Genomic DNA, 27,098 nt, shown 5'->3' on the forward strand with positions numbered 1-27,098 from the left:
CAAATTCAAGTGCCTACGACATGAAAACTAAGACATATACAGAACCATCCAATTGGCAATGAACGGGAACATCCTAGTGCCTATCATAAGCAACATCCAAGTAAAAAATACGGGGTTGTAAGAACTTAAACCAAAACATCAACTTGCAAGCATTAGCTCGTACAAGAACCATACAGTTTTTGTTCAACTAGCGCATTGACTTACCGATTTTTGCATGAAAGCTACTATCTTGTCAAAAAATATAGAATCATCATCGAAGTGAGGACCTAGCCCTACATAACTAATGGTAGGAACCTCCCTAAAGGAATCCAAGTTCCTCTTCTGCAACACAGTTTCCTATTAAAAAAGCACTATTTAGTTTCAGACCTCAAATCATGAACAATAAGAATCCACAAATTCATGCATACCATAATTTCTGGCGGAATACAGTAAAAGTCATCCCTAAACCGCAATGATTCTGAGTCATTAAAGGTTGAACACATCCACTGAATGATCTGCATGATGAATTTTAATTGAGATAGGGTCATCTATATGAGCCACGATATATATTAAGAACCATATTCATTCTATCAAAGTGTTAGTATGTTCTACTTACGTTGCTGTTGGCCCAGCGCCGGGGTAGCAGTGAGCAGATGTCCTCTCAGACCAATGATAGATGCTGCCTTCCTTCATAGGACGCCATGACCTACCTTTTTTCCAACGAACCATTGGCAGCCCATCGTCGCAATCGCTCCTCATCATCCTCGTCCAGCTTTCTCCCCTTTAGCAATGGATGCACCTTTATAGGAGTACATTGGGTAGACTTCTGTTCCATCCGAGTCATGCCCGATGAAATCTTCTTGCTCAGTGGACTAGGAGTCATGCAAGATGGAGTGGCTGGCATCACGGTCTGTAGTGGCCTCGTGTTCTGCAGTTGCTCAAAGTATTACCATATTCGTTCACTCTTGGGGTCTCGGTTCGACAGGAAATTGGGATTACTACAAGAAACTCAACCAATGTTAGAGAAAAGGCAGTTGTATACGGATACAATCCCTAATTCACTAACAAGCAAAATAGACCACAAAATGAAATAGTTTTGCTTAGGAAACTTGCCTATCGAACTCCCATTCTTCATGTTGCACTAACACAACGGAGAGTGTTCCTGCATCGGAAACTCTAGAGACAGGTGTTTCATGGGGAGCGTTATCCTGATTGAGGTTGCCTTCGGTGGGATCGGCACTTGGTTTTTGTTGGTCAACTCCCTGGCTAAACAGTCGGCACATCCTCTTAGCAACAGGCTCATTCTCCTCATCATCATGTGTGCTCATCGGGAGATCTTTTTCTTTAGATTGTTTTGGGCTGGATCTACGTGATCGGTCCTTTTTAGGCCTGCCCTTTTTTTGCATAGCTCCCCTGCTGGGCTGTTTTACGTATAACGAATATGTTAGGTAAAGAAACATGCAAGTACATTGAAATGAACCTTATAAACTTATGCAAGACTAGTCGATGATTTAAACCATACACAACAATAAAAATATACTTACTCTCGGGCTAGTTTTTTATCCTTCTGCGCGCTGTGAACTTCTTCTGGTTGGATGTGGAGCTGTTGTGTGTCCACTTGGTCGTCTTTCCTTTGCTACCTGCTTACTCTCTCCACCGACGGAGCTCCCCTGTTTGAAGTAATAGCATGAATCAAATTAACAATAGTGAAGTAAAATTGTTAACATGCTAAAGCCTTAAAACATGCTTACCTTTGGCGGAACCGAATCCTTTCATCCACGCTTCTGTGGTGCTTTTTTCCCAATTTTCTCCTTGCAGCTTGTGGTAACCGGCCCTTTATGTCTTCACCTTCCCCCTGTCTAGTCAAAAGGTGCCCTTGATTTAAGAAACGAAGAGAATCAATGATCTTAATCAAACCCCGAAGTACCACCAAAACAGAAACCAGAAACAGCAAAATTAAAAAAAATTAACATCTTAAACACACGGGGTCAGCCAGAACTACCTAGCACATCTAAAAAACAGAAAACATTTAGAAACTACAAAAAAGCAAACATAAAAAACATCTTGAGTCCTCTAATAGGCAGCTTCGACTAACATAATGGCATAAATTAACCGATTACGAGAGAGAAATGAGTACCTCGGATAGAATATATTATGCCTTCTTTTCTAGCCTCTTCGAGGTCCACGCATCGAGCCATGGCTCATGCTCAAGACAGTTGTCGAGCAGACCGTATTGCAACCAGTGAAAATAGAGGATCTACACAGAGGATGGGCACAAGTTTTGTTATACATGATGGAAAACCAGGTTGAATATACTCTTAAGTTGAACAGTTAGGATCAGATATGGTTCAAGTGGTAAAAGGTTCGCAATCAATTGGTATATAGCAAGGCACATGAACTAGTGACAGGAAACATTCAACTGAAATCATACACTGAACCATCTAAAATTAGTCAACAAAGATTCAAGTAATTCAGCAACATATCAATATATCTCATACAAATAACAGTACTAGTGCCTGAACTCTCCAAACTAATGTATAGGAAATTAATTTTCTACAAGTTATGTTCTTCTTAAAAAATTGGCATACTGAATTTACTAATAGTCATTGCGCCCTACCATCATGACGAACATGCAGCCTTCACACGTTTTGTTCCCTTTCAACTTATACTTCTCGACTGCCATGTTGAACTACTTCAGAATTAGGGGTGTGCATGGCCCGGCCCGGCCCAAAGACCCGGCCTGGCCCGGAGCATTTTAGGGGCTAATTTGGTGTGATTTCATCGGGTCTAGGGTCGGGTAAGGGTCTCAAAAATAGACCCGGTCATTATTTCGGGTCGGGTCTGGGCCATGGTTCGGGTCACCCGAAGTCGGCCTGATGGCCCGGTTATCATACACAATTAATATTTTGTGTTATTAGTGATGGATGATGGCTATTCTTATGTGGAATTTAAGTATTGTAAACCTTAATATTTTGTGTTATTAGGTATTATAAGACTATAAGCTAATATTTTATGTTTAAAATGCATAAGATTTTAGACTAATGCATAATGTTGTGTTATTTGTATTGATTTAAATACTTGGTGTTATTATACAATATTATTTTTTATTATGGTTATGCTTTAATTTTAGAGAAGAGTTGGTTCTTGTTATATTTTTCTAAGTGAATTTTACCATGTCAAATAATAGTTGGAGCCTTGGAAATTTGGATATTTTCACAAGCTAGCTTATAAGAAAGTATCAAGGTAATGTAATGTTAATGGCCTGGTTTTCACCCGATTTCTACCTGGTATAATCGTGGCCCGAAAGTGTATAGGTTTCATTGGGTCTAGGGCCCAGTTCGAGTCTAATAAATAGGTCCGGTATATATTTCGAGTCGGGTCTGGGTCTAATCAAACCCAGTTTCCCCCAGCCCATGCACACCCCTATTCAGAATGTCCAACGGCCAGTTAAATCTCCGTGCATCAGAAACATCTAAGACAGGGTAGATGTGCCATGGTAAAAGTACCTGTTGAGTGGTGGGGCACAGGAACATTTTCATTACCACCAGTAAGAAATATCTCCTGAACTCCATCCTATCTGATTCTGTGGCCATTCGACAATTGTAAACTAAATCCCAGAGTTCGGTTGTTGTCCGTCTATGGAACCTTTTTTGATGGCCACGTGGCACGGATTACTGTCATCCAGGGCTAGAAATGGATCCCCTACAACATGTTCATGTGTTATTGCATGGTAATATATCCATACCCAAAGATATTTGCGCTAGTATGCCTACGCAAGACTAGGTAATTAAGATAGCAGAACTTACCTCGAGACAGAATGCCGAAAACCTTCCCAATTAACTCGGCATTGAGTCAGATGTTGCCAATGTCGACTATAAAAGTTCTTTGCTTAACTGGATACGACTTAGCCACGTGAACCACGATGGCTTGCTTTTCTGACCAATTTGGAAAAGCCTTAAGAATCCAAATCCAATCTCATCAATCTCTACCAGCTTCTCAACGGAGTTTCTTTTTAGATAGCGTGCTCATCATGTCATGTATGTAGCTAGGTGAGCACCGCGACTCTAACAATTTCTGTTAATTGTTACACTAGCTGTAAGTCACCTGTAAGATCATGTGGAATGTTAAACTGCGAATGGTAGACATCATTTTACCTTTTTCCCCATGTTGGTTGGCTTTTCTGCAAAACAATCCTGCTGCAGTTTCACAAGAAACAAACCCTAATCCTTTAATGGATACTGCCAACAAACATCAGAGGCAACATCAAGAGTTCTCAATTAAACATGGTTGATGATGCTTTACGAAACCGACATCAATTAATACCTATTAAACCAAAATTAGAAGCAGTATATATATATATATATATATATATATATATATATATATATATATCAAATTGCACGAGGTTCAATTTTAAACACATGCAAAATTAGAGTAGATGTTCAACATGAATAGAAAACCGCCTGAAGAGAGTCTTAAGTTACACAGATTGCATCAAGTGTGCGTTCCGGGGTATAAAAGGTTAGAAAGCAAACAGGTAAATTTGAATATAGGAAACATGATTTAACAAGCATTAAGCTACAACACGGGTAGTAGAAACAATTTCAGAGTTCCTGATAAATTGACGCTTGAATCATGAGTAAGGACCAAAACTTAGTTTGACACAAATCAGACAAAAGTTACTATAGTTTCACCATCTAAAATCCAAACCGCAATTAAGAGAACAGCAACAATCAATCACCAATCAAAGTCAATATAGCAAAACCCAATTCTCAATAACAACATCTTTTGCTTTCTAATTTCAGAATTATCCATTCGCTAGTATAGCAGTTCAACAACATCCAACAAATTAGCAAAGGTAAACCACATCGACTACAACCATAGTTCATGAAGCTAAGCATAGATTACAAAATAGAATTAAACCATTTCAAATTTTATGTTCTAGGTAACTAATAAACTCCAATAGATGTTGTAAAACCACCAACAAATCTTACACAAAAAATTGAATTTTCTTGCTGGAAGTTGATAAAATCAGTTCATACCCAAGTTCAATTAGGAAAAACATCATAATTACCAGTGAAGTACGTTTCTCACCCCCTGTGAATCCAAAAAAAAAAACACTGCTCAACCAAGAGCATGCAATTGATTGCCAACTATATTTATACTCACTTTAACATTTATAAAAATTCGTTGGGTTAACAAAATAATTGTTGGAGGTAATAAATAATTCCTGCTATTTTTACTGAAATACTGTTGCCTATAATGTAAATTAAAGCTTATTCTCATAACATTAGACATTTTTTTTCAAAATTTCCACTCTCATTGAATTATTTGCTCTCGTATTCTGATAACTGATATACCAGTCAACAACATGATAAGGATTATTTGTAGACAATACACAGATGGTTCCTTCACATTTAAATTTTGAGCAAAATTTTTACATGGACTAAAACTAACTAAATTATTAATTTTATTTTGATAGCAACACTCTTACCCATAAAGTAACCTTAAATCAATTTAAATAAGCATAAACACTGTAACATGAACTATACTACTTCCAGTACTAGTACATGAACTATACACCCTAATAGTAACATCTAATCTTCAATTCAAATAAGTATAAACACCGTAACATGAACTATACTACTTCTAGTACTAGTACATGAACTATACACCCTAATAGCAACATCTAATCTCCAAAAAAACCCAAAAACACCATTATAATACATTGACTAAATTCTATTGAAAAAACATGCAGTTGAAATCAGAAGCAACATCTACATACATACCAATTAGTCATGTGAAGGTAGGTTTTTGGTGCACGAAATTGTGTGGCCAATATTAATGGACTATTTAACACAGCTTCGCACAACTAACCAGCAAGTGCACTGGGTCGTCCAAGTAATACCTTACGTGAGTAAGGGTCGATCCCACAGAGATTATTGGTTTGAAGCAAGCTATGTTTATTTTATTAATCTTAGTCAGGATATTAATTAAAATTATCAGTTGGAATTATTTGATTGGAAAAATAAAAGAGAATAAAAGCGTTACTTGTTGTGCAATAATGAGAAATATGTTGGAGTTTTGGAGATGCTTTGTCCTCTGAACTTCAACTCTTCCTTGAAATCCTTTTCCACACGCAAAGTCCCTTCCATGGCAAGCTCTATGTAGGGTGTCACCGTTGTCAATGGCTACTTCCCATCCTCTCAGTGAAAACGTTCCTATGCTCTGTCACAGCACGGCTAATCATCTGTCGGTTCTCAATCAGGTTGGAATAGAATCCATTGATTCTTTTGCGTTTGTCACTAACGCCCAGCCTTCAGGAGTTGAAGCTCGTCACAGTCATTCAATCCCAGAATCCTACTCAGAATACCACAGACAAGGTTTAGACTTTCCGGATTCTCATGAATGCCGCCATCAATCCGGCTTATACCACGAAGATTCTGAGTAATGAATCTAAGAGATACTCATTCAATATGATGTAGAACGGAGGTTGTTGTCAGGCACACGTTCATGGATTGAGGAAGGTGATGAGTGTCACGGATCATCACCTTCTCCATAATTAAGCGCGAATGAACATCTTAGATAAGAACAAGCGTGTTTGAATGGAAAATAAAGGAATTGTATTAATTCATCGAGACGCTGCAGAGCTCCTCACCCCCAACAATGGAGTTTAGAGACTCATGCCGTCAAAAAGTATGTAATTCAGATCTGAAAATGTCACGAGATACAAAATAATTCTCTAAAAGTTGTTTAAATAGAAACTAGTAACCTAGGTTTACAGAATATGAGTAAACTAAGATAATTGGTGCAGAAATCCACTTCTGGGGCCCACTTGGTGTGTGCTGGAGCTGAGACTAAAGCTATCCACGAGTAGAGGCTTTTCTTGGAGTTGAACTCCAAGTTATGACGTGTTTTGGGCGTTCAACTCCGGATCATGACGTGTTTCTGGCGTTTAACTCCAAACAGCAGCGTGTACTTGGCGTTCAACGCCAAGTTACGTCGTCTATCTTCGCGCAAAGTATGGACTATTATATATTGCTGGAAAGCCCTGGATGTCTACTTTCTAACGCCGTTGAGAGCGCGCCAATTGGACTTCTGTAGCTCCAGAAAATCCATTTCGAGTGCAGGGAGGTCAGGATCCAACAGCATCAGCAGTCCTTTTTCAGCCTAAGTCAGATTTTTGCTCAGCTTCCTCAATTTCAGCCAGAAAATACCTGAAATCACAGAAAAATACACACACTCATAGTAAAGTCCAGAAATATGATTTTTGCCTAAAAACTAATAATATTTAACTAAAAACTAATTAAAACATGCTAAAATATACATGAAATTACCCCCAAAAAGCGTATAAAATATCCGCTCATCACAACACCAAATTTAAACTGTTGCTTGTCCTCAAGCAACTAGATAAATAAAATAGGATGAAAGAAATTAAGAAGTAATAATATCTAAGAGTTTTAAATGGAGCTCAGATTCTTTTTAGATGAGCGGGGCTTGTAGCTTTTTGTTTCTGAACAGTTTTGGCATCTCCCTTTATCCTTTGAATTTCAGAATGATTGGCATCCATAGAAACTCAGAATTCAGATAGTATTATTGATTCTCCTAGTGTATTATGTTGATTCTTGAACACAGTTATTTTATGAGTCTTGGTCGTGGCCTTAAGCACTTTGTTTTCCAGTATTACCACCAGATACATAAATGCCACAGACACATGACTAGGTGAACCTTTTTCAGATTGTGACTCAGCTTTGCTAGAGTCCCCAGTCAGAGGTGTCCAGAGCTCTTGAGCACACTCTGTTTGGCTTGGATCACGACTTTAACCACTTAGTCTCAAGTTTGTAACTTGGACCTGCATGCCACAAGCACATGGTTAGGGACAGCTTGGTTTAGCCGCTTAGGCCTGGAACTATTTCCTTAGACCCTCCTATCCACTGATGCTCAAAGCCTTGGATCCTTTTCACCCTTGCCTTTTGGTTTTAAGGGCTGTTTGGCTTTTATTCCTTTTGATCCAAAATTTTTTTTTTTGACTGCTTTTTCTTGCTTCAAGAATCAATTTCATGATTTTTCAGATCATCAATAATATTTTTCGTGTTCCTCATTCTTTCAGGAGCCAATATTCATCAAATTCAAAGTACAAGTTATGCACTGTTCAAGCATTCATTCAGAGAACAAAAAGTATTGCCACCACACATAGTTAACTATAATTTTTATTATTAAGAACTCGAAAAAGAAAAATTACTTCTTTATTCTAATTATCTACTATTTTATTCATGCTTGATGATGATGAGAAAAATAAATTATAACTTAATTGGGAATAAAACCAGAATAAATATACTATACTAATTACTACTACTACTATATATATATATATCTCCTAAGGTAAATAAAAACACTATCACAGAGTTAAAGCTAAAAATTGGAACTCAGCAACCTGTTGTTTTGAGAAGTAGATGTTCCTCTAATCTGTGGGGTACTTTTCAAGGATTAATTTTTGGCGCTTCAGCTCCCTTAGATCACGCCCTTGCTCTTCCTGTTCCTTAAGCAGTTTGCAAAGCATGCTACTTTGATTGTTCTGTTCTTCCTGATGCGTTCGCATATTTGCCATTTTAACTAGTTAGTTTAGTTAGTTTTGGCTTAGTTTCATTCACTTTCTTTGAAATAAATGAGCAATTTTGTGAGTTTTTCTTTCATGCATTCATGAACCATGAACTAAGTGAAATCTGGCATAATCTATGCAAATGATTCAAGAAGATTATATGCAAGTTGATGTGAATGATTCCCTTGAAATTTAATGCATAAGATGGCAAAACTTTGAGGAAAATTCTTTGGTTTATGTTAGGTGATGAAGCAAGAAGACAATGGAGCAAGGAAAGCTTGGAACAAGGAGGAATAGCAAGTTGGCAACCTGGAAACCAAGTTGGCAACGCCCATTTTGTGCAACCAGGAGCAAACAGCACGTTGGCAACTTGGAAACCAAGTTGCCAATGCCCATTTGGTGCTGCCAGGGAAGAACAGCACGTTGGCAACTTGGAAACCAAGTTGGCAACGTGCTAGTGTGTGTTCAGCAGAGTTGGCAGCTTGACCTCCCCCTCTTCAAGGATGAATAACATGAACCACAGAGATCCAATTGACATGCTTCCAGTTGTGTTAGAAAGCTGACATCATGAGCTTTCCAAAGATATACAATAGTCTACAATGCAACATGAAATGGAAGCTCAAATCAGAGGCAACTTTAAGCCCCAAAAACAAGGAAATGAAGCTAACTTGAGATGCATTGCACGTTGCCAACTTGAGAACCAAGTTGGCAACGCCAGGAAGCTACCAGGGAAGATGTTGGCGCGTTGTCTCTGGCGTGTTTGCCAACAACGCCCAAGCAGAGAAGAGAGGAGAGCCTGGCGTTGTTGCTGGCGTGTTTGCCAACAACTTGGGCAACAACGCCCAGGCAGCTCAACATTACCCTCTTCAATGGCTTGTATCTTGAGCTAGAGAACTCCAAATGAGATTATTCTAGTGGCATTGGAAAGTAGAAATCAAGAGCTTTCCAAGCATATATGGCACTACATGGTGGACACTAAATTTGATGGAGGAAACTTGCCCCGAAAGTACATAGATGAACATGGTATCAACCTGTAGTAAGGCCAGCTGACCTCTTCACCTTCCATGGAGTATATCTTGAGCTTTAGAGCTTCAAATGGTGCACTCTCAACGGCATTGAAAAGTAGACATCAAGAGCTTTCCAACCATATATCATAGTATGGGATTGGAGTTCATTTGAAGGTTCAAAATCCAGCTTCATTTAGAGCCTCAGACACTGAAAGCGCTGTCACTGGCGTGTTCACCAAGTTGCCAACGCCCAACCAAGTTGCCAACGCCCAACCAAGGCTGCCTGACCATACCTTCTTCAAAGGAGTATAACTTGAGCTATAGAGATCCAATTTAGGTGCTTCCAGTTGCGTTGGAAAGCTGATACTCAGAGCTTTCCAACCATGTATAATAGTCTATAGTGAAGCACAAAAATTGAAGCTCAAACCAGAGGCAACTTTGGGCATCAAAACTGAGTCAAAGCCCAAGCCTGGTGCCCAGGAAATTAAATAGCACGTTGCCAACGTGCTGTGAACTGGCGTGTTTGCAAACAACGCCCAGATGGGCCAGAATTGATGAGAAATTGCTCTTGCTCTCTACACTCTCTTCAAAGGGGAATACTTCCTCCATTGGACCAAGAATTCAACAAAGGAAAAGCCCACATTGCTAATCCAATTGAAGACTTCCAAATGAGTTTTAGGAGTAGTATAAATAGAGTAGAGTTTTGTACTTGAAGAGAACAAGGCTTCGGAACTTTTCACACTTAGATTTTTATTTTTTAGTTTTTTTATTTTTTTAGGAACTTTTAGGTAGTTTTTGTAGAAGTTACTTTTCGGAAGCAATTTGAGTTTTCTAAGAACTCCTTCTTCTTCACTCTTCATTCTATTTTCTTTTCTATTTAATTTTAATGTTTGTCTTTGCAATTGTTGTTGAATTTAGAGCTATGATTCACTAAACCCCACCTTCATTAGGGGGAGGAGCTCTGTTTATTTGAATGGATTGACAACAAATAGTTTCCTTCTCAATTCAAGTGGCTTATCTAAGAGGAAACTCTTGTGCTTCACAGATTCAATTACATTCGAGAGAAGGATTGAATCTACATGAATTATATGGTGAACTTGAGAAAGAATCCATATAATTCAGTTTAGAGTTATCCTTTCATGATTTCTTTGATCAATACACTTTGGGTTGGTATGTGAGATGTAACCTTCCTTAGTTGAGATCCTGGAAGTTGTGTGGCTTTGGATTAGAAATTGAACTTCACCTCTTCTCATGACCAATTAGATCACGAGAGTGGCAATTGATTGTGTTGAGAGAAATTGAATTGCCAAGAGATTGGGATTCAATTATTCACAATCCGCCATGGATCTATACCCATGATTGAGAAGGAGATGAGCAAAGTCAATTCATGACAATTTACATCTCTGATCCCTAATGATCTCTCCATCATTAATTCTCATCTCTTTTGTTCTTTAGTTATTTTGATTACCCATCACCCAACTCCCTTCTACATCCTTGCAATTTATCATTCTGTTATTTAATTTTTGCACTTTAAATTTCTGCAATCTTTACTTTCTTGCAATTTATTTTCCGTGTCATTTAAATTTTTTGCACTTATGTTCAAAAATCACAATTCTCATGAAATCAAAACCATGTCTGCTTGACTAAATTTACCATTTAACTAAAGTTGCTTAATCTACCAATCTCCGTGGGATCGACCTCACTCTTAGTGAGTTTTATTACTTGATACGACCCGGTATACTTGCCGGTTGTATACGTGAATCTTAATTTTTTCGTATCAAGTTTTTGGCGCCGTTGCCGGGGATTGGAAAAGATTGACAATGATTAAGTGAATGGTAGTTTAGATTAAGCATTTTCTTTGTTTTTGCTTTGTACAGTTCTTTTAATTTTTTTTTGTTTTCTTTTTGACACTAAGGTGTTTGTGTTATTGCCTCACTAAGAAATTCTCATCTGAGACATGAGTTTCAATTGCCTTGGTGATTGTGTTTTATAAAATTTAAATGGAGTTCACCTCATCTTTTGATCAAACAAACTTTCTGGGATATCACCCACCACCACCAATCTCTAATGGTGGCTGGAAATATCACCAAGAATTTGCAAATCCTGAGCACTCCAATCCATGGAGATATGCTTCAGAACCACAAGATGAGCCAGAGAATCATATGGGATACCAACCACCACCACAAAATGATTCATATTATTATCCTCATAGTGGATGGGAATATCAACAAGAAATGATGGATCATGAACAATCAACCCAAATGGGATATGTCCCAAGGTCACATAATGATCAAGCAATTTACATGGGGTATTTTCCACCACCACAAAATGATTCAAGTTACCATACTAATTGTGGTTGGGAAAATCAAGACCAAAGAATGATGGAGTTTGAGCAATCAAACCAAATGGGATACTTCCCAAGAACACAAAATGATTCATACTCCTATGAATGGGACAACTATCCAAATTGTGATTGGGAAGGACAAAACCAAGGAGAATTCAATGTTTCTTATCCTATTCATCAATTGGATAGGGATTGGCTAAACGGTCCCTCTCTTAGGCCGTTTGCTAGTCCCATGATGGCTGCTTCGGTGGGTAAGTGTTGTATGTCCAGGCAGGCTTTGTTGAATCGCTCCATGTATTCTCGGAGGGTTTCTTGGTTACCTTGTTTGATCCCGAGTAGACTGGGGGCATGTTTTGTCTTGTCCTTTTGAATAGAGAACCTTGTTAGGAATTTTTTGGTCAGGTCTTCGAAGCTGGTGATTGATCTTGGTGGCAGGTTGTCGAACCACTTCATGGCTGTCTTGGTGAGAGTGGTGGGGAAGGCTTTGCACCGAATCGCGTCGGAGGCGTCGACTAGGTACATTCTGCTTCTGAAATTGCTGAGGTGGTGACTTGGATCGGTGGTGCCGTCGTAGAGATCCATATCGGGTGGTTTGAAGTTTCGCGGTACCTTCTCCTTCATGATCTCTTGCGTGAAGGGATCATGATTGCCTTCAGGGGTGGTGTCGCGTTCTGTCCGGCCTTTCAGGTTGGCCTCTATCCTCCGCAGTTTTTCTTCTAATTCTCTGCGCTTTCGAGTCTCTCTCCTCAGATCTTGTTCTGTTTCTTTCTGTTTCTTTATGTCCTCTTCGAGTCGTTTCAGTCGGTTTTGTTGTGCCTGGACTGCTTCTAGAATTTCCGAGCTCTTTTCTTTTTCGGGATTTTGTGGATCTTTGTTCGGGAGTGATGTCTTTGGGTGATTCTGTTTGTTTCCTCCTGGAGTGCGTGGTGACAGTGGACTGTCCGGACGTTCTCCGGTGTCAATTTCTTCCTCTTGTTCAGATGCAGCGCGGTCATTATTGTGAGGGTCGTCCGCCATGGTAGAGGGATGACTTCCAGGTCCCCGGCAACGGCGCCAATGTTCCGAGGGTTACCTGAAACGTGTAGCTCGGTCGTCTGGAGAGGCCCGAGGTGGGGGTCAGGGGCCCGATCTTGATATGCAGAGTGGTTGGTGGTTGTACCTGCAATGACACTCCGATGCTTAAGTTAGCATGGGTCCAAGCAGATAAGTGTAGAATGTGGAATGAATGAAATACCTGGGTGCTCCAGTGTATTTATAGTAGTTGGCCGTGATCTTCCCTGGATAAGATATTCTTATCTTATCTTATCTTTGGGAGTTTTATCCCTATCTTTGTGGAACCGCCCTTTCTAGGCCCTTTCGGCCTTTAGGTTTTGGGCTGCGTTCCTTTTGATGGGCCTTCCCTTGCTAGATTGTCCGAGGTCCGACCTTTAGGCGTGGGCCTTAGGGCGAGGTCGGACCTTTTCATGGATTTGCCGAGTTGGAGGAGCCCGGTCAGGGTATGAACAGTACCCATTCTGGCGTTTAACGCCCAAAATGCCCCTTACTGGCGTTTTTTCGCTAGTAAGCTCTTTTTCTCTGCTTTTTGTGCTGAATCCTTCTGTAACTCTGTGAATTCCTTCATTTTTGATACTTGCCTTTGTAAAAACAAAACATATAACCTGCTAATGACTGGGTTGCCTCCCAGCAAGCGCTTCTTTACTGTCTTTAGCTGGACCTTTACTGAGAATCACTCAAGTCTCAGTTTTGAGCATTCCTGCTCAAAATTGCCTTCAAGATAATGCTTGATTCTTTGTCCATTAACAATGAACTTTTTGTCAGAATCAATATCCTGAAGCTCAACATATCCATATGGTGACACTCCTGTAATCACATACAGACCCCTCCACCGGGATTTAAGTTTCCCTGGAAACAATCTGAGCCTAGAATTGAAGAGCAGAACCTTTTGGCCTGGCTCAAAGACTCTGGTTGACAACCTCTTGTCATGCCACTTCTTTGCCTTTTCCTTATAAATTTTTGCATTTTCAAAGGCATTGAGTCTGAACTCCTCTAGCTCATTTAGCTGGAGCAATCTTTTTTCACCAGCTAACTGAGCATCCATGTTTAGGAATCTGGTTGCCCAGTAGGCTTTATGTTCCAGTTCCACGGGCAGATGACAGGCCTTCCCATACACCAGTTGGTATGGAGAGGTTCCTATAGGAGTCTTGAATGCTGTTCTGTATGCCCACAGAGCATCATCCAAACTCTTTGCCCAATCCTTTCTTCGGGCTATCACAGTCCGTTCTAGGATTCTTTTTAGTTCTCTGTTAGAGACTTCAGCTTGCCCATTTGTCTGTGGATGATACGGAGTTGCCACTTTGTGGCTAATTCCATATCTGACCATAGCAGAGTATAGCTGTCTATTGCAGAAATGAGTGCCCCCGTCACTGATTAGTACTCTGGGAACACCAAACCTGCTGAAGATGTGTTTCTGGAGGAATTTCAGCACGGTCTTGGTATCATTAGTGGGTGTAGCAATTGCTTCTACCCACTTAGATACATAGTCCACTGCCACCAGAATGTAAGTGTTTGAGTATGATGGTGGGAATGGACCCATGAAGTCAATTCCCCATACATCAAACAATTCTATCTCTAATATCCCTTGTTGAGGCATGGCATATCCGTGAGGCAAGTTACCAGCTCTTTGGCAACTGTCACAATTATGCACAAACTCTCGGGAATCTTTATAGAGAGTAGGCTAGTAGAAGCCACATTGGAGGACTTTAGCGGCTGTTCGCTCACTTCCAAAATGTCCTCCATACTGCGATCCATGGCAATGCCATAGGATCCTTTGTGCTTCTTCTCTAGGTACACATCTGCAGATCACTCCGTCTGCACATCTCTTAAAGAGATATGGCTCATCCCATAGGTAGTACTTGGCATCTGAAATTAATTTCTTTCTTTGCACTCTGCTGTACTCTTGGGGTATAAACCTCACAGCTTTATAGTTTGCAATATCTGCAAACCATGGAGCTTCCTGAATGGCAAATAGTTGCTCATCTGGGAAAGTCTCAGAGATCTCAGTAGAAGGGAGGGACGTCCCAGCTACTGGTTCTATTCGGGACAGATGATCAGCTACTTGGTTCTCTGTCCCTTTTTTGTCTCTTATTTCTATATCAAACTCTTGCAGAAGCAACACCCATCTTATAAGCCTGGGTTTTGAATCCTGCTTTGTGAGTAAGTATTTAAGAGCAGCATGGTCAGTGTACACAATCACTTTTGATCCCACTAGATAAGATCTAAACTTGTCAATGGCATAGACCACTGCAAGTAATTCTTTTTCTGTGGTTGTGTAATTCTTCTGTGCATCATTTAGAACACGGCTGGCATAATAAATGACGTGCAGAAGCTTGTTATGCCTCTGTCCCAACACTGCACCAATGGCATGGTCACTGGCATCACACATTAATTCAAATGGCAATGTCCAATCTGGTGTAGAGATGACTGGTGCTGTGACCAGCTTAGCTTTCAGGGTCTCAAACGCCTGCTGACACTGTGTGTCAAACACGAATGGTGTGTCAGCAGCTAGCAGGTTACTCAAAGGTTTTGCAATTTTCGAAAAATCCTTTATGAACCTTCTGTAGAATCCTGCATGCCCCAGAAAGCTTCTGATTGCCTTAACATTGGCAGGTGGTGGTAATTTTTCAATTACCTCTACCTTTGCCTTATCCACCTCTATTCCCCTGCTTGAAATTTTGTGCCCAAAGACAATTCCTTCAGTCACCATAAAGTGACATTTCTCCCAGTTTAAAACCAGGTTAGTCTCTTGGCACCTTTTCAGGACAAGTGCTAGGTGATTAAGACAGGAGCTGAATGAGTCTCCATATACTGAGAAGTCATCCATGAAGACTTCCAGGAATTTCTCCACCATATCAGAGAAGATGGATAACATGCATCTCTGAAAGGTTGCAGGAGCATTACACAGACCAAAAGGCATCCTCCTGTAGGTAAACACGCCAGAAGGGCAAGTAAATGCTGTTTTCTCTTGGTCCTGAGGATCTACTGCAATTTGGTTGTAACCTGAATAGCCATCCAAAAAGCAGTAATAATCATGACCAGCTAGTCTTTCTAGCATTTGGTCTATGAATGGTAAAGGAAAATGATCCTTTCTGGTGGCTGTATTGAGCCTTCTGTAGTCAATACACATACGCCACCCTGTGACTGTTCTTGTAGGAACCAGTTCATTTTTTTCATTATGAACCACTGTCATGCTTCTCTTTTTGGGGACAACTTGGACAGGGCTCACCCAGGGGCTATCAGAAATAGGATAAATAATCCCAGCCTCTAGTAATTTAGTGACCTCTTTCTGCACCACCTCCTTCATGGCTGGATTTAGCCTCCTCTGTGGTTGGACCACTGGTTTGGCATTATCCTCCAACAGGATCTTGTGCATGCATCTAGCTGGGCTAATGCCCTTAAGATCACTTATGGACCACCCAAGAGCTGTCTTGTGTGTCCTTAGCACTTGAATCAGTGCTTCCTCTTCCTGTGGATTCAAAGCAGAGCTTATAATCACTGGAAAAGTATCACCCTCTCCCAGAAATGCATACTTCAGGGATGGTGGTAGTGGTTTGAGTTCAGGTTTGGGAGGCTTATCCTCCACCTGAGGAATTTTCGAGAATTCCTTTGTTTCCTGTGGTTCTTCTTGATCAGGTTGAGCATCCTTGAAGATGTCTTCAAGCTCTAATTCTAGGCTTTCAGTCATATTGATCTCTTCTACCAAAGAGTCAATAATGTCAGCGCCCAAGCAGTCATTTGGTGTGTCTGGATGCTGCATAGCTTTCACAGCATTCAACTTGAACTCATCCTCATTGACTCTCAGGGTTACTTCCCCTTTTTGTACATCAATGAGAGTTTGTCCAGTTGCTAGGAAAGGTCTTCCTAGAATGAGAGTTGCACTTTTGTGCTCCTCCATTTCCAGCACCACAAAGTCAGTTGGAAAGGCAAATGGCCTAACCTTGACAATCATATCCTCTATTATGCCTGATGGATGTTTAATGGAGCCATCAGCAAGTTGGAGGCATATCCGGGTTGGTTTGACTTCTCCAGTCAACCCAAGCTTTCTGATAGTGGATGCAGGTATTAGATTGATGCTTGCTCCAAGATCACATAGGGCTGTCTTGGTGCAAGCACCTTCTAATGTGCATGGTATCATAAAGCTTCCTGGATCTTGAAGCTTTTCTGGTAAGCTTTTCAGAATGACTGCACTGCATTCTTCAGTGAGAAATACTTTTTCAGTTTCTCTCCAATCCTTCTTATGACTTAAAATCTCTTTCATGAACTTAGCATAAGAAGGTATTTGCTCAAGTGCCTCTGCAAACGGAATCTTTATTTCAAGAGTCCTTAGATAATCTGCAAAGCGGGCAAATTGCTTATCCTGCTCCGCTTGGCGGAGTTTCTGAGGATAAGGAATCTTGGCTTTATATTCTTCAACCTTAGTTGCTGCAGGCTTGTTCCTTATAGAAGTGGTTGAAGAATCCTTTTTAGAGGGGTGGTGCACGAATTTGTGATTCGCACAACTAACCAGCAAGTGCACTGGGTCGTCCAAGTAATACCTTACGTGAGTAAGGGTCGATCCCACGGAGATTATTGGTTTGAAGCAATCAATATTTATTTTATTAATCTTAGTTAGGATGTCAACAAGGTTATTTGGATTTAATTGTAAGAAGTCAAAGTGTTTAAAATTGTAAGTTGGAATTATTAGATTTGATTGGAAAGATAAACTAGAACAATAGAGTTACTTGTTTTGCAGTACTGGGGAATATGTTGGAGTTTTGGAGATGCTTTGTCCTTTGACTTCAACTTTTCCTTGAAATCCTTCAACACACGCAAGGCTCCTTCCATGGCAAGCTCTATGTAGGGTGTCACCGTTGTCAATGGCTACTTCCCATCCTCTCAGTGAAAACGTTCCTATGCTCTGTCACAGCACGGCTAATCATCTGTCGGTTCTCAATCGGGTTGGAATAGAATCCATTGATTCTTTTGCGTCTGTCACTAACGCCCAGCCCTCAGGAGTTTGAAGCACGTCACAGTCATTCAATCCCGGAATCCTACTCGGAATACCACAGACAAGGTTTAGACTTTCCAGATTCTCATGAGTGCTGCCATCAATCCGGCTTATACCACGAAGATTCTGATTAAGGAATCTAAGAGATATTCATTCAGTCTGATGTAGAACGGAGGTGGTTGTCAGGCACACGTTCATGGATTGAGGAAGGTGATGAGTGTCACGGATCATCACCTTCTTCATAATTAAGCGCGAATAAACATCTTAGATAAGAACAAGCGTGTTTGAATGAAAAACAAAGGAATTGTATTAAATCATCGAGACGCTGCAGAGCTCCTCACCCCCAACAATGGAGTTTAGAGACTCATGCCGTCAAAAGTATGTAATTCAGATCTGAAAATGTCATGAGGTACAAGAAATGTCTGTAAAAGTTGTTTAAATAGTAAACTAGTAGCCTAGGTTTACAAAAAAAATGAGTAAACAAAGATAATTGGTGCAGAAATCCACTTCTGGGGCCCACTTGGTGTGTGCTGGGGCTGAGACTAAAGCTATTCACGAGTAGAGGCCTTTCTTGGCATTAAACTCCAGGTTATGACGTGTTTTGGGCGTTCAACTCCGGATCATGACGTTTTTCTGGCGTTTAACTCCAGACAGCAGCATGAACTTGGCGTTCAACGCCAAGTTACGTCGTCTATCTTTGCGCAAAGTATGAACTATTATATATTGCTGGAAAGCTCTGGATGTCTACTTTCCAACGCCGTTGAGAGCGCGCCAATTGGACTCCTGTAGCTCCAGAAAATCCATTTCGAGTACAGGGAGGTCAGGATCCAACAGCATCAGCAGTCCTTTTTCAGCCTAACTCAGATTTTTGCTCAGCTTGCTCAATTTCAGCCAGAAAATACCTGAAATCACAGAAAAATACACACACTCATAGTAAAGTCCAGAAATATGATTTTTGCTTAAAAACTAATAATATTTAACTAAAAACTAAGTAAAACATGCTAAAATCTACATGAAATTACCCCCAAAAAGCGTATAAAATATCTGCTCATCACAACACCAAACTTAAACTGTTGCTTGTCCTCAAGCAACTAGATAAATAAAATAGGTTTTAACAGAAATTAAGAAGTAATAATATTTCAGAGTTTTAAATGAAGCTCCGATTCTTATTAGATGAGCGGGGCTTGTAGCTTTTTGTTTCTGAACAGTTTTGGCATTTCCCTGTACCTTTTGAATTTCAGAATGATTGGCATCCTTTAGGAACTCAGAATTCAGATAGTATTATTGACTCTCCTAGTGTAGTATGTTGATTCTTGAACACAGTTATTTTATGAGTCTTGGCCGTGGCCCTAAGCACTTTGTTTTCCAGTATTACCACCGGATACATAAATGCCACAGACACATGACTAGGTGAACCTTTTCAGATTGTGACTCAGCTTTGCTAAAGTCCCCAGTCAGAGGTGTCCAGAGCTCTTAAGCACACTCTGTTTGCCTTGGATCACGACTTTAACCACTCAGTCTCAAGTTTGTAACTTGGACCTGCATGCCACAAGCACATGGTTAGGGACAGCTTGGTTCAGCCGCTTAGGCCTGGATTTTATTTCCTTGGGCCCTCCTATCCAGTGATGCTCAAAGCCTTGGATCCTTTTTACTCTTACCTAGGGCTCATGGCTTGTTTTTTTTTTTTTTTGACTGCTTTTTCTTGCTTCAAGAATCAATTTCATGATTTTTCAGATCATCAATAATAATTTTCGTGTTCCTCATCCTTTCAAGAGCCAATATTCATCAAATTCAAGGTACAATTTATGCACTGTTCAAGCATTCATTCAGAGAACAAAAAGTATTGCCACCACATATAACTAATTATAGTCTTTATTACTAAGAACTCATAAATATAGATTACTTCTTTATTCTAAAAAAAATTCTACTACTTTATTTATGCCTGATGATGATGAGAAAAATAAATTACAGCTTAATTGGAAATAAAATCAAAATAAACATACTAATTACTACTAAATATCTCCTAAGGTAAATTTCTATAATACTACTATCACTAAGTTAAAGCAGAAAAATTGGAACTCAACAACCTTTTGTTTTGAGGAGGGCATGCTCTTCTAATCCTTGGGGTGTTGTTCAAGGATTAATTTTTGACGCTTCAGCTCCCTTAGATCACGCCCTTGCTCTTCCTGTTCCTTAAGCAGTTTGCACAGCATGCTACTTTGATTATTCTGTTCTTCCTTTATTTGGTCCATAGCTTCTTGCAATCTGGAAATAGAAGCTTCAAGATGTTCCCAATATTCAAATTGAGGCAGTTCTGGGATAGCTTCTTGTGCTCTCTTCCTGGTTGGATCATCTTGTTGCTGTTGTCTGACCATTGATATTCCAGTAATGGGTTTTTCAATTAGGATATATTCAGTTACTCCCATCTTTACTCCAGCATCTTTGCAGAGCATAGAAATTAAGCTCGGGTAGGCCAATCTAGCGTCCTTAGAATTCCTGTTTGCTATTTTATATAGCTCACATGAGATCAGCTGATGGACTTCTACCTCTTTTCCCAACATGATGCAGTGAATCATGACAGCTCTTTTGATGGTTACTTCAGAACGGTTGCTGGTGGGCAATATGGAACGCCCAATGAAATCCAGCCAGCCTCTGGCTACTGGTTTTAGATCTTCCCTTTTGGGTTGAACTGGGACGCCAGTCGTACTGGTGGTCCACTTGGCTCCAGGGATGCATATATCCTCCAGAACTTTGTCCAGCCCTTTATTGACCCTCATCATCCTCCTGTTAAAGGAGTCTGGGTCATCCTTCAGTTGAGGAAGCTTGAATATCTCCCTGATCTTGTCAGAATTGGTATGAATGATCTTTCCTCTGACTAAGGTCTGATGGTCAAAGAGAGCAGCTCCAATTAGTCTTTGCCTGTCTGTCTGTCATAGATTAGCATAGAACTCTTGAACCATGTTCCTTCCCACTTTTGTTTCAGGATTGGCCAGAATTTCCCAATGCCTGTTTCGGATTTGCTCTTGGATCTCCGGATATTCATCTTCTTTCAGATCAAATCTGACTTCCGGGATCACTGATCTGTGACTCATTATCTTGTAGTAATGGTCTGAATGTTCTTTAGTTAAGAACTTTCCTTGATTCCAAAGGGGCTTTGGAGCACTCTCTTTCTTGCCCCTTTGGGTGGGTTGCTTTCCTCTAGGGGCCATGAATTTGTGATCACGGATAACCACACCAAACTTAGAGCTTTGCTTGTCCTCAAGCAAAAGAGAAGAAAGAAGATGGATAGGAAGAGAGCAAGTGTGGCAAGGTGATGAAGAGTGGGGTGCCAAACACAATATATGGGGAGGGGGTGGGATATTTTCGAAAAATAAGAAAGAGATAAGATAGAAGATATGATTTTTAAAAGATATGATTAGAAAAAGATATAATTTTAAAAGAAAAAGATATGAATCATATGTAAAAAAATAGATTTGAATTTTTAATTTTGAAAAAGATATTTTTAAAGAGATGATTGAGTTTTGAAAACAAAATTTAAAGAGTTTGATTGGATTGAAAATTAATTTGGCTTTATGGATTAAGATACAATTGATATTTTTGAAAAAGGGATTTTAGAAATTAGGATTTTTAGAACACTAATGTGAGGGACGATAATTTGAAATATGTTTATGCAAGAAATCATGAATTGAAACATAAAAAGTTTAGAAAAATTGTAAAGAAAAACAAATTTGTACCTCCTCCCACCATCCTGGCGTTAAACGCCCACATGATGCATGTGTTGGGCGTTTAACGCCCAATAGTTGCTTCTCCTGGGCGTTCAACGCCCATCTGGTGCTTCTTTCTGGCGTTGAACGCCAGGAAGTCCTTTGTTATTGGGCGTTTTTCTGAACGCCCAGGATGCTAGCAGACTGGCGTTAAACGCCCAGAAGGTGCTTCTTTCTGGCGTTTAACGCCCAGAAGATGCTCCTTTCTGGCGTTTAACGCCCAGATGGCTACCCTTACTGGCGTTAAACGCCCAGTGGGTGCTTCTTTTGGGCGTTTGACGCCAAAAGTGTTTCTTACTGGCTTTTTCACGCCAGTAAGCTTCCAATTTCCCTGTAACTCTGTGACTTCAACCATTTGCTATTTCACCTTTGAAGATACTTGAACTTAAACCTGTAAAGAAAGAGAATTTATTTAATTAGTAAATAAACTTAGGAAATGGCTGGGTTGCCTCCCAGCAAGCGCTTCTTTAATGTCATTAGCTGGACTGTCACTGATCTTCAATGAAGTCTCAGTCTTGAGCATTCTTGCTCGAAATGATCTTCAAGATAGTGTTTAACTCTTTGTCCATTAACAATGAACTTTTTGTTAGAGTCACTATCCTGAAGTTCTATGTATCCATATGGTGATACGCTTGTGATTACATATGGACCTCTCCACCGGGATTTTAGTTTCCCAGGGAATAATTTGAGTCTAGAGTTGAATAGCAGAACTTTCTGCCCTGGTTTAAAGACTCTGGATGACAATTTCTTATCATGCCATCTTTTTGCTTTCTCCTTGTAAATTTTTGCATTCTCAAAAGCATTGAGTCTAAATTCCTCTAGCTCATTTAACTGGAGCAATCGTTTTTCTCCAGCTAATTTGGCATCAAGGTTTAGGAATCTGGTTGCCCAGTAGGCCTTGTGTTCCAGTTCTACTGGCAAGTGACATGCCTTTCCATACACAAGCTGGTATGGAGAGGTCCCTATAGGGGTCTTAAATGCTGTTCTGTATGCCCACAGAGCATCATCCAAGCTTCTTGCCCAATCCTTTCTACGGTTAATTACAGTCCGTTCCAGGATTCTTTTGAGTTCTCTATTTGAGACTTCAGCTTGCCCATTAGTTTGTGGGTGATATGGAGTAGCTACCCTGTGGTTGACTCCATAACGTACCAGAGCAGAGTAAAGCTGTTTATTACAGAAATGAGTGCCCCCATCACTGATTAACACTATAGGGATACCAAATCTGCTGAAGATATGTTTCTGGAGGAATTTCAACACTGTTTTAGTGTCATTAGTGGGTGTTGCAATAGCCTCCACCCATTTGGATACATAATCCACTGCCACCAGAATATAAGTGTTTGAGTATGATGGTGGGAAAGGTCCCATGAAGTCAATACCCCATACATCAAACAACTCAATCTCCAAGATTCCTTGTTGAGGCATAGCGTAACTGTGAGGTAGGTTGCCTGATCTTTGGCAACTGTCACAATTAAGCACAAATGCTCGGGAATCTTTATATAGAGTAGGCCAGTAGAAGCCACTTTGGAGGACTCTTGTGGCTGTTCGCTCACTTCCAAAATGTCCTCTATACTGTGATCCATGGCAATGCCAAAGGATCTTCTGTGCTTCCTCTTTAGGCACACATCTACGGATTACTCCGTCTGCACATCTCTTGAAGAGATATGGTTCATCCCAAAGATAGTACTTTGCATCTGTGATTAATTTCTTTGATTGCACCCTACTGTACTCTTTGGGTATGAATCTTGATGACAAGTCATCATATACCCATTTTTCAAGCTAATTTCACTTGTTTTGTTAGCATTTATGCACTTTCTTGCATCTTAAGTTAGTGATTTGGAGTGAAAATGCATAACTTCTATAAATCAAGCAACCACTATGAATTTAATGTTAATCATTGAGGTTTGAGCTAATTTTAATTGCATTTTAATTGATTTATAAGCCTCTTGAATTTAGTGATACTTTGAGTGGTTGTTTGGTTTATTATAGGTGAAGAAAAGAAAAGAAAATAAAAAGCGTGGCATAAAAAGTGTAGCCAAGAAAAGGAAAGCGTGGCCGAATCAAGAAATAGCGTGCCGCATCACAATGGAGGAAGCAACCTTGCCCTCCACAAGGGCAGAATGCCCTCTAGGAGGGCAGCATTAAGTGACCAAGCAAGCAAAGGCAACTCTGCCCTGCCCACTCCAAAGGGCAGAGCACAAAATGATGCCTTGGAACCAAGAGAAGCAATTTCTGCCCTGCCCTTGTGGAGAGCAGGATCGGGCTCCATGAGGAAAGAAATTCAAGGGAAAATGACACCCATGCAAGCTACAAGTTTCGAACAAGGGACCATGAGGAAGCCAAGAACTAAGGGTGACTATGGTGCCAAGAAACCAAGAAAATAACTAGCGTGTTTGCTTCCTCCCAGGATCGAACCCACGACGTGAAGGAAGGATCCTGCCCTGCCCTTGGCGCGGGCAGGGCAGCAATTGGAATAGCGCACCACACAAAATTTTCTGGCGCACCAAAATTGCTTCCTGGCGCACCAATTCCTTCCTTGGCACGATCCTGGCGCGCGCGTTCCTTCCCTGGCGCACCAAACCGATCATGCCCTGCCCTTGGCGCGGGCAGGGCAGCCACCAAAGCACCAACGCGCGTCCCGCGCGCCAATTTCCTTTCCTGGCGCACCAAATTCCTTCTCTGGCAGCACCAACGCACGCACGCTTCAACCTTGGCAGCACCAACTTTCCCGCCCTGCCCTTGGCGCGGGCAGGGCAGCCTCTGGCGCGCACAGACTCGCATCACAAGCACCAAGGCCACACCAAATCACACCACCATGCATCAATTTTCTGCCCTGCCCTCCACAAGGGCAGGGCAGCCTCCTGGGAGTGGTTTTTGGGCCAAAATTCAAATTAAAAATTGATTTGAATTCATTTCTTCACCAATCCAAAAGCCCATCCAAATCCCATTATCCAAGAATAGAAAGTGTATAAATAGGACTTAGTTTGATGTAATTAGGACCTTTATGCTCACTTTTGAATTTTTACTTTTACCTTGGCTTTTGAATTTTCACTTTCACATTCCTTTGGAGCTTTGACTCTCTTGGAATTGTTCTTGAGAGAATTGGCCGAGACTTCAGAGGTTCAAGGGAGAATTGATTGATCTCCTTCCTCAATTCCCTTGGGCAATTCTACTCTTCTGTTTTCTGAGTTGTGGATGTGTGAAATTGGGGAAATTCTGTCCCAATTCCCATTCTAGCTCTGTTTAAATTTGTTTTCTGCATAATTCACTTTCAAGTCGGTTCTTCTATTACTTCTTCTTTCATTTTCTGTCAATTGCTTAGTTCATTCAGATCTGGGAAGGAAATTGGGTTTTAGGCTCTGCTACCTAAGCCCTTGGGATCCTGAGATCACTTTTGGTTCTTCTATGAACCTTACTGCATTTTAATTTCCTTGCTGTTTAAATTTCTGTTTGCATCCAATTCAATTTCTGCTACCTTCATTACTGCAATTTACTTTTCCTTCGTTTAGATCCTGCAATCCCATTCCTCAATTCCCTTTTACATTCAAGCAATTTACATTACTTGCCATTTAAGTTACTGCAATTTACCTTTCTTGCACTTTAAGTTTCAGTTATTTAGTTTCTTGTTCTTTAAGATTCTGCAATTTTTCTTTCTTGCTCTCCAATTTACTGCCCATTTCCCTTTCCCCCTTTTACATTTACTGTCATTTACTTTCTGTTAAGCACAAATCACTCAACCAACACTTGATTTGCTTGACTAAACCACCCACTAAACTAAAATTGCTCAATCCTTCAATCCCTGTGGGATCGACCTCACTCATGTGAGTTATTATTACTTGATGCGACCCGGTACACTTGCCGGTGAGTTTTGTGTTGGATCATTTTCCACACATCAAGTTTTTGGCGCCGTTGCCGGGGATTGAAATAGATTGACAATGATTAAGTGAAGTGGAGGTCTAGATTAAGCACTTTTTCTTTTCTGTTATTCTAACTCTTGCTAACACACTAACTGTTTGAGAGATTGCCTCAATTAACTCACTAACAAATTACCTCAAGTAAACTGTATCTAATTCTCAAGTGTGTGGTTGCTGGTTGATTGCATATCACAGGAAATCAAGTCCCTACAGACAAATGAGATCGTGATATGAAGCCACCCCTCATTACACTCATCAAGAACAATTATTCTTTTGATGGAAGTCCATCGGAAGATCCTCAGCAGCACATAACCACTTTCCTAAAGACCTGTAATGCAGTCAGAACCGATGGATCAGATCGTGACACTTATAAGATTCTGTTATTTCCCTTCTCATTGAAGGGTGAAGCTGCACAATGGTTTGAAACTTTTCCCCAAGGAAGTATCACTAGTTGGGATGATTTGGTCACCAAATTCCTGGCCAAATTTACCTCATCCAAACAGATCATCCAGCTGAAAGAGGAGGAACATCTATTCACACAAGGAAATGAAGAACCACTCTTCAAGGCCTGGGAGAGATACAAGAAAGCAACTGATAAAGTAGGCTTCCGAGCTTTCTATGAAGGATTAACCCCAGAAACAAGAAAAGCAGTGGACTATTTCTCAGATGGCTTGCTCAAAGCAACAACAAATGCTCAAGGAATCACTGACTTCAATGACAAAGGAGTCAGCAACCAACATCCATCTGAGAAACCACATAATGCAAGCTCAGAAAAAGAAGTGGAAAATACTGAAGAGGTGAATGCGTTCAAGGACCAAAACAAACAGATGCACCATCAACCGCAGCAAAACATAGAGTTGTCTGCTACAGTAAATGCTAAATTTCCACCATGGAGACCTCATTCTTATCTTAGAATGAGGGAGTCTCAACATCAAGAACAAGGAAGTTGCTACCAGGACAATTCCATGACCACAACCAACCAACATCCCCCACCCACTAATACCACCCAAAGCCAATACCCACAACACAGACACTTCCAAACCCATCTTAACTGGAGAAGGGGTGAGTACCAAAATCACAGACCAAGAGAATTCCATTACAACAACCTGAACTTCATAAACCATCAAAAACACCATTACAGCAATAACAACCACTACATGCCGCCACCACACTCACCCTTCCCACCTTTAACATGCCATAACCATCCGACCTTACAAGACTCTCAAAGAATCACAAACTTGGAGATCCTAATGGAGAGAATGATGAAACATCAAGAGGAAACAACTAGGAACCAAGAGATGTTAATGAGAGGACTTGAGAAGCAGATAGCCCAAGTGGCAAAGCACTTCGCAGAAATGGGAGAGAAGAAACCAAATACTTTCTTCAAAACCAGTAAAGATAGACCAACCAATAACGAAGATGCTACAAAGAAGGAAGGATGGAAAAGGATC

At 40.5% G+C, this 27,098-nt stretch overlaps 1 protein-coding gene across 1 annotated transcript in view; it reads right to left on the reverse strand.

Annotated features, from left to right (window-relative positions):
- LOC130957224 (uncharacterized) overlaps window positions 1-26,783 on the reverse strand; it is a 28,563-nt gene extending 1,780 nt beyond the window's left edge. Inside the window, exons 1-9 of the mRNA XM_057884094.1 lie at window positions 26,601-26,783; window positions 16,278-16,556; window positions 14,899-16,181; window positions 1,731-1,838; window positions 1,628-1,649; window positions 1,089-1,400; window positions 690-907; window positions 428-494; window positions 205-336 (exon numbers count right to left, since the gene is read on the reverse strand). Of these exons, the coding sequence (XP_057740077.1) occupies window positions 205-336; window positions 428-494; window positions 690-907; window positions 1,089-1,400; window positions 1,628-1,649; window positions 1,731-1,838; window positions 14,899-16,181; window positions 16,278-16,556; window positions 26,601-26,783 (2,604 nt within the window). The remainder of the gene's footprint in view (window positions 1-204; window positions 337-427; window positions 495-689; window positions 908-1,088; window positions 1,401-1,627; window positions 1,650-1,730; window positions 1,839-14,898; window positions 16,182-16,277; window positions 16,557-26,600) is intronic.
- Between the last annotated feature and the right edge of the window lie 315 nt (window positions 26,784-27,098).

Source organism: Arachis stenosperma, chromosome 10 (genome assembly GCF_014773155.1).
Source record: "Arachis stenosperma cultivar V10309 chromosome 10, arast.V10309.gnm1.PFL2, whole genome shotgun sequence".
Lineage (NCBI taxonomy): Eukaryota > Viridiplantae > Streptophyta > Magnoliopsida > Fabales > Fabaceae > Arachis > Arachis stenosperma.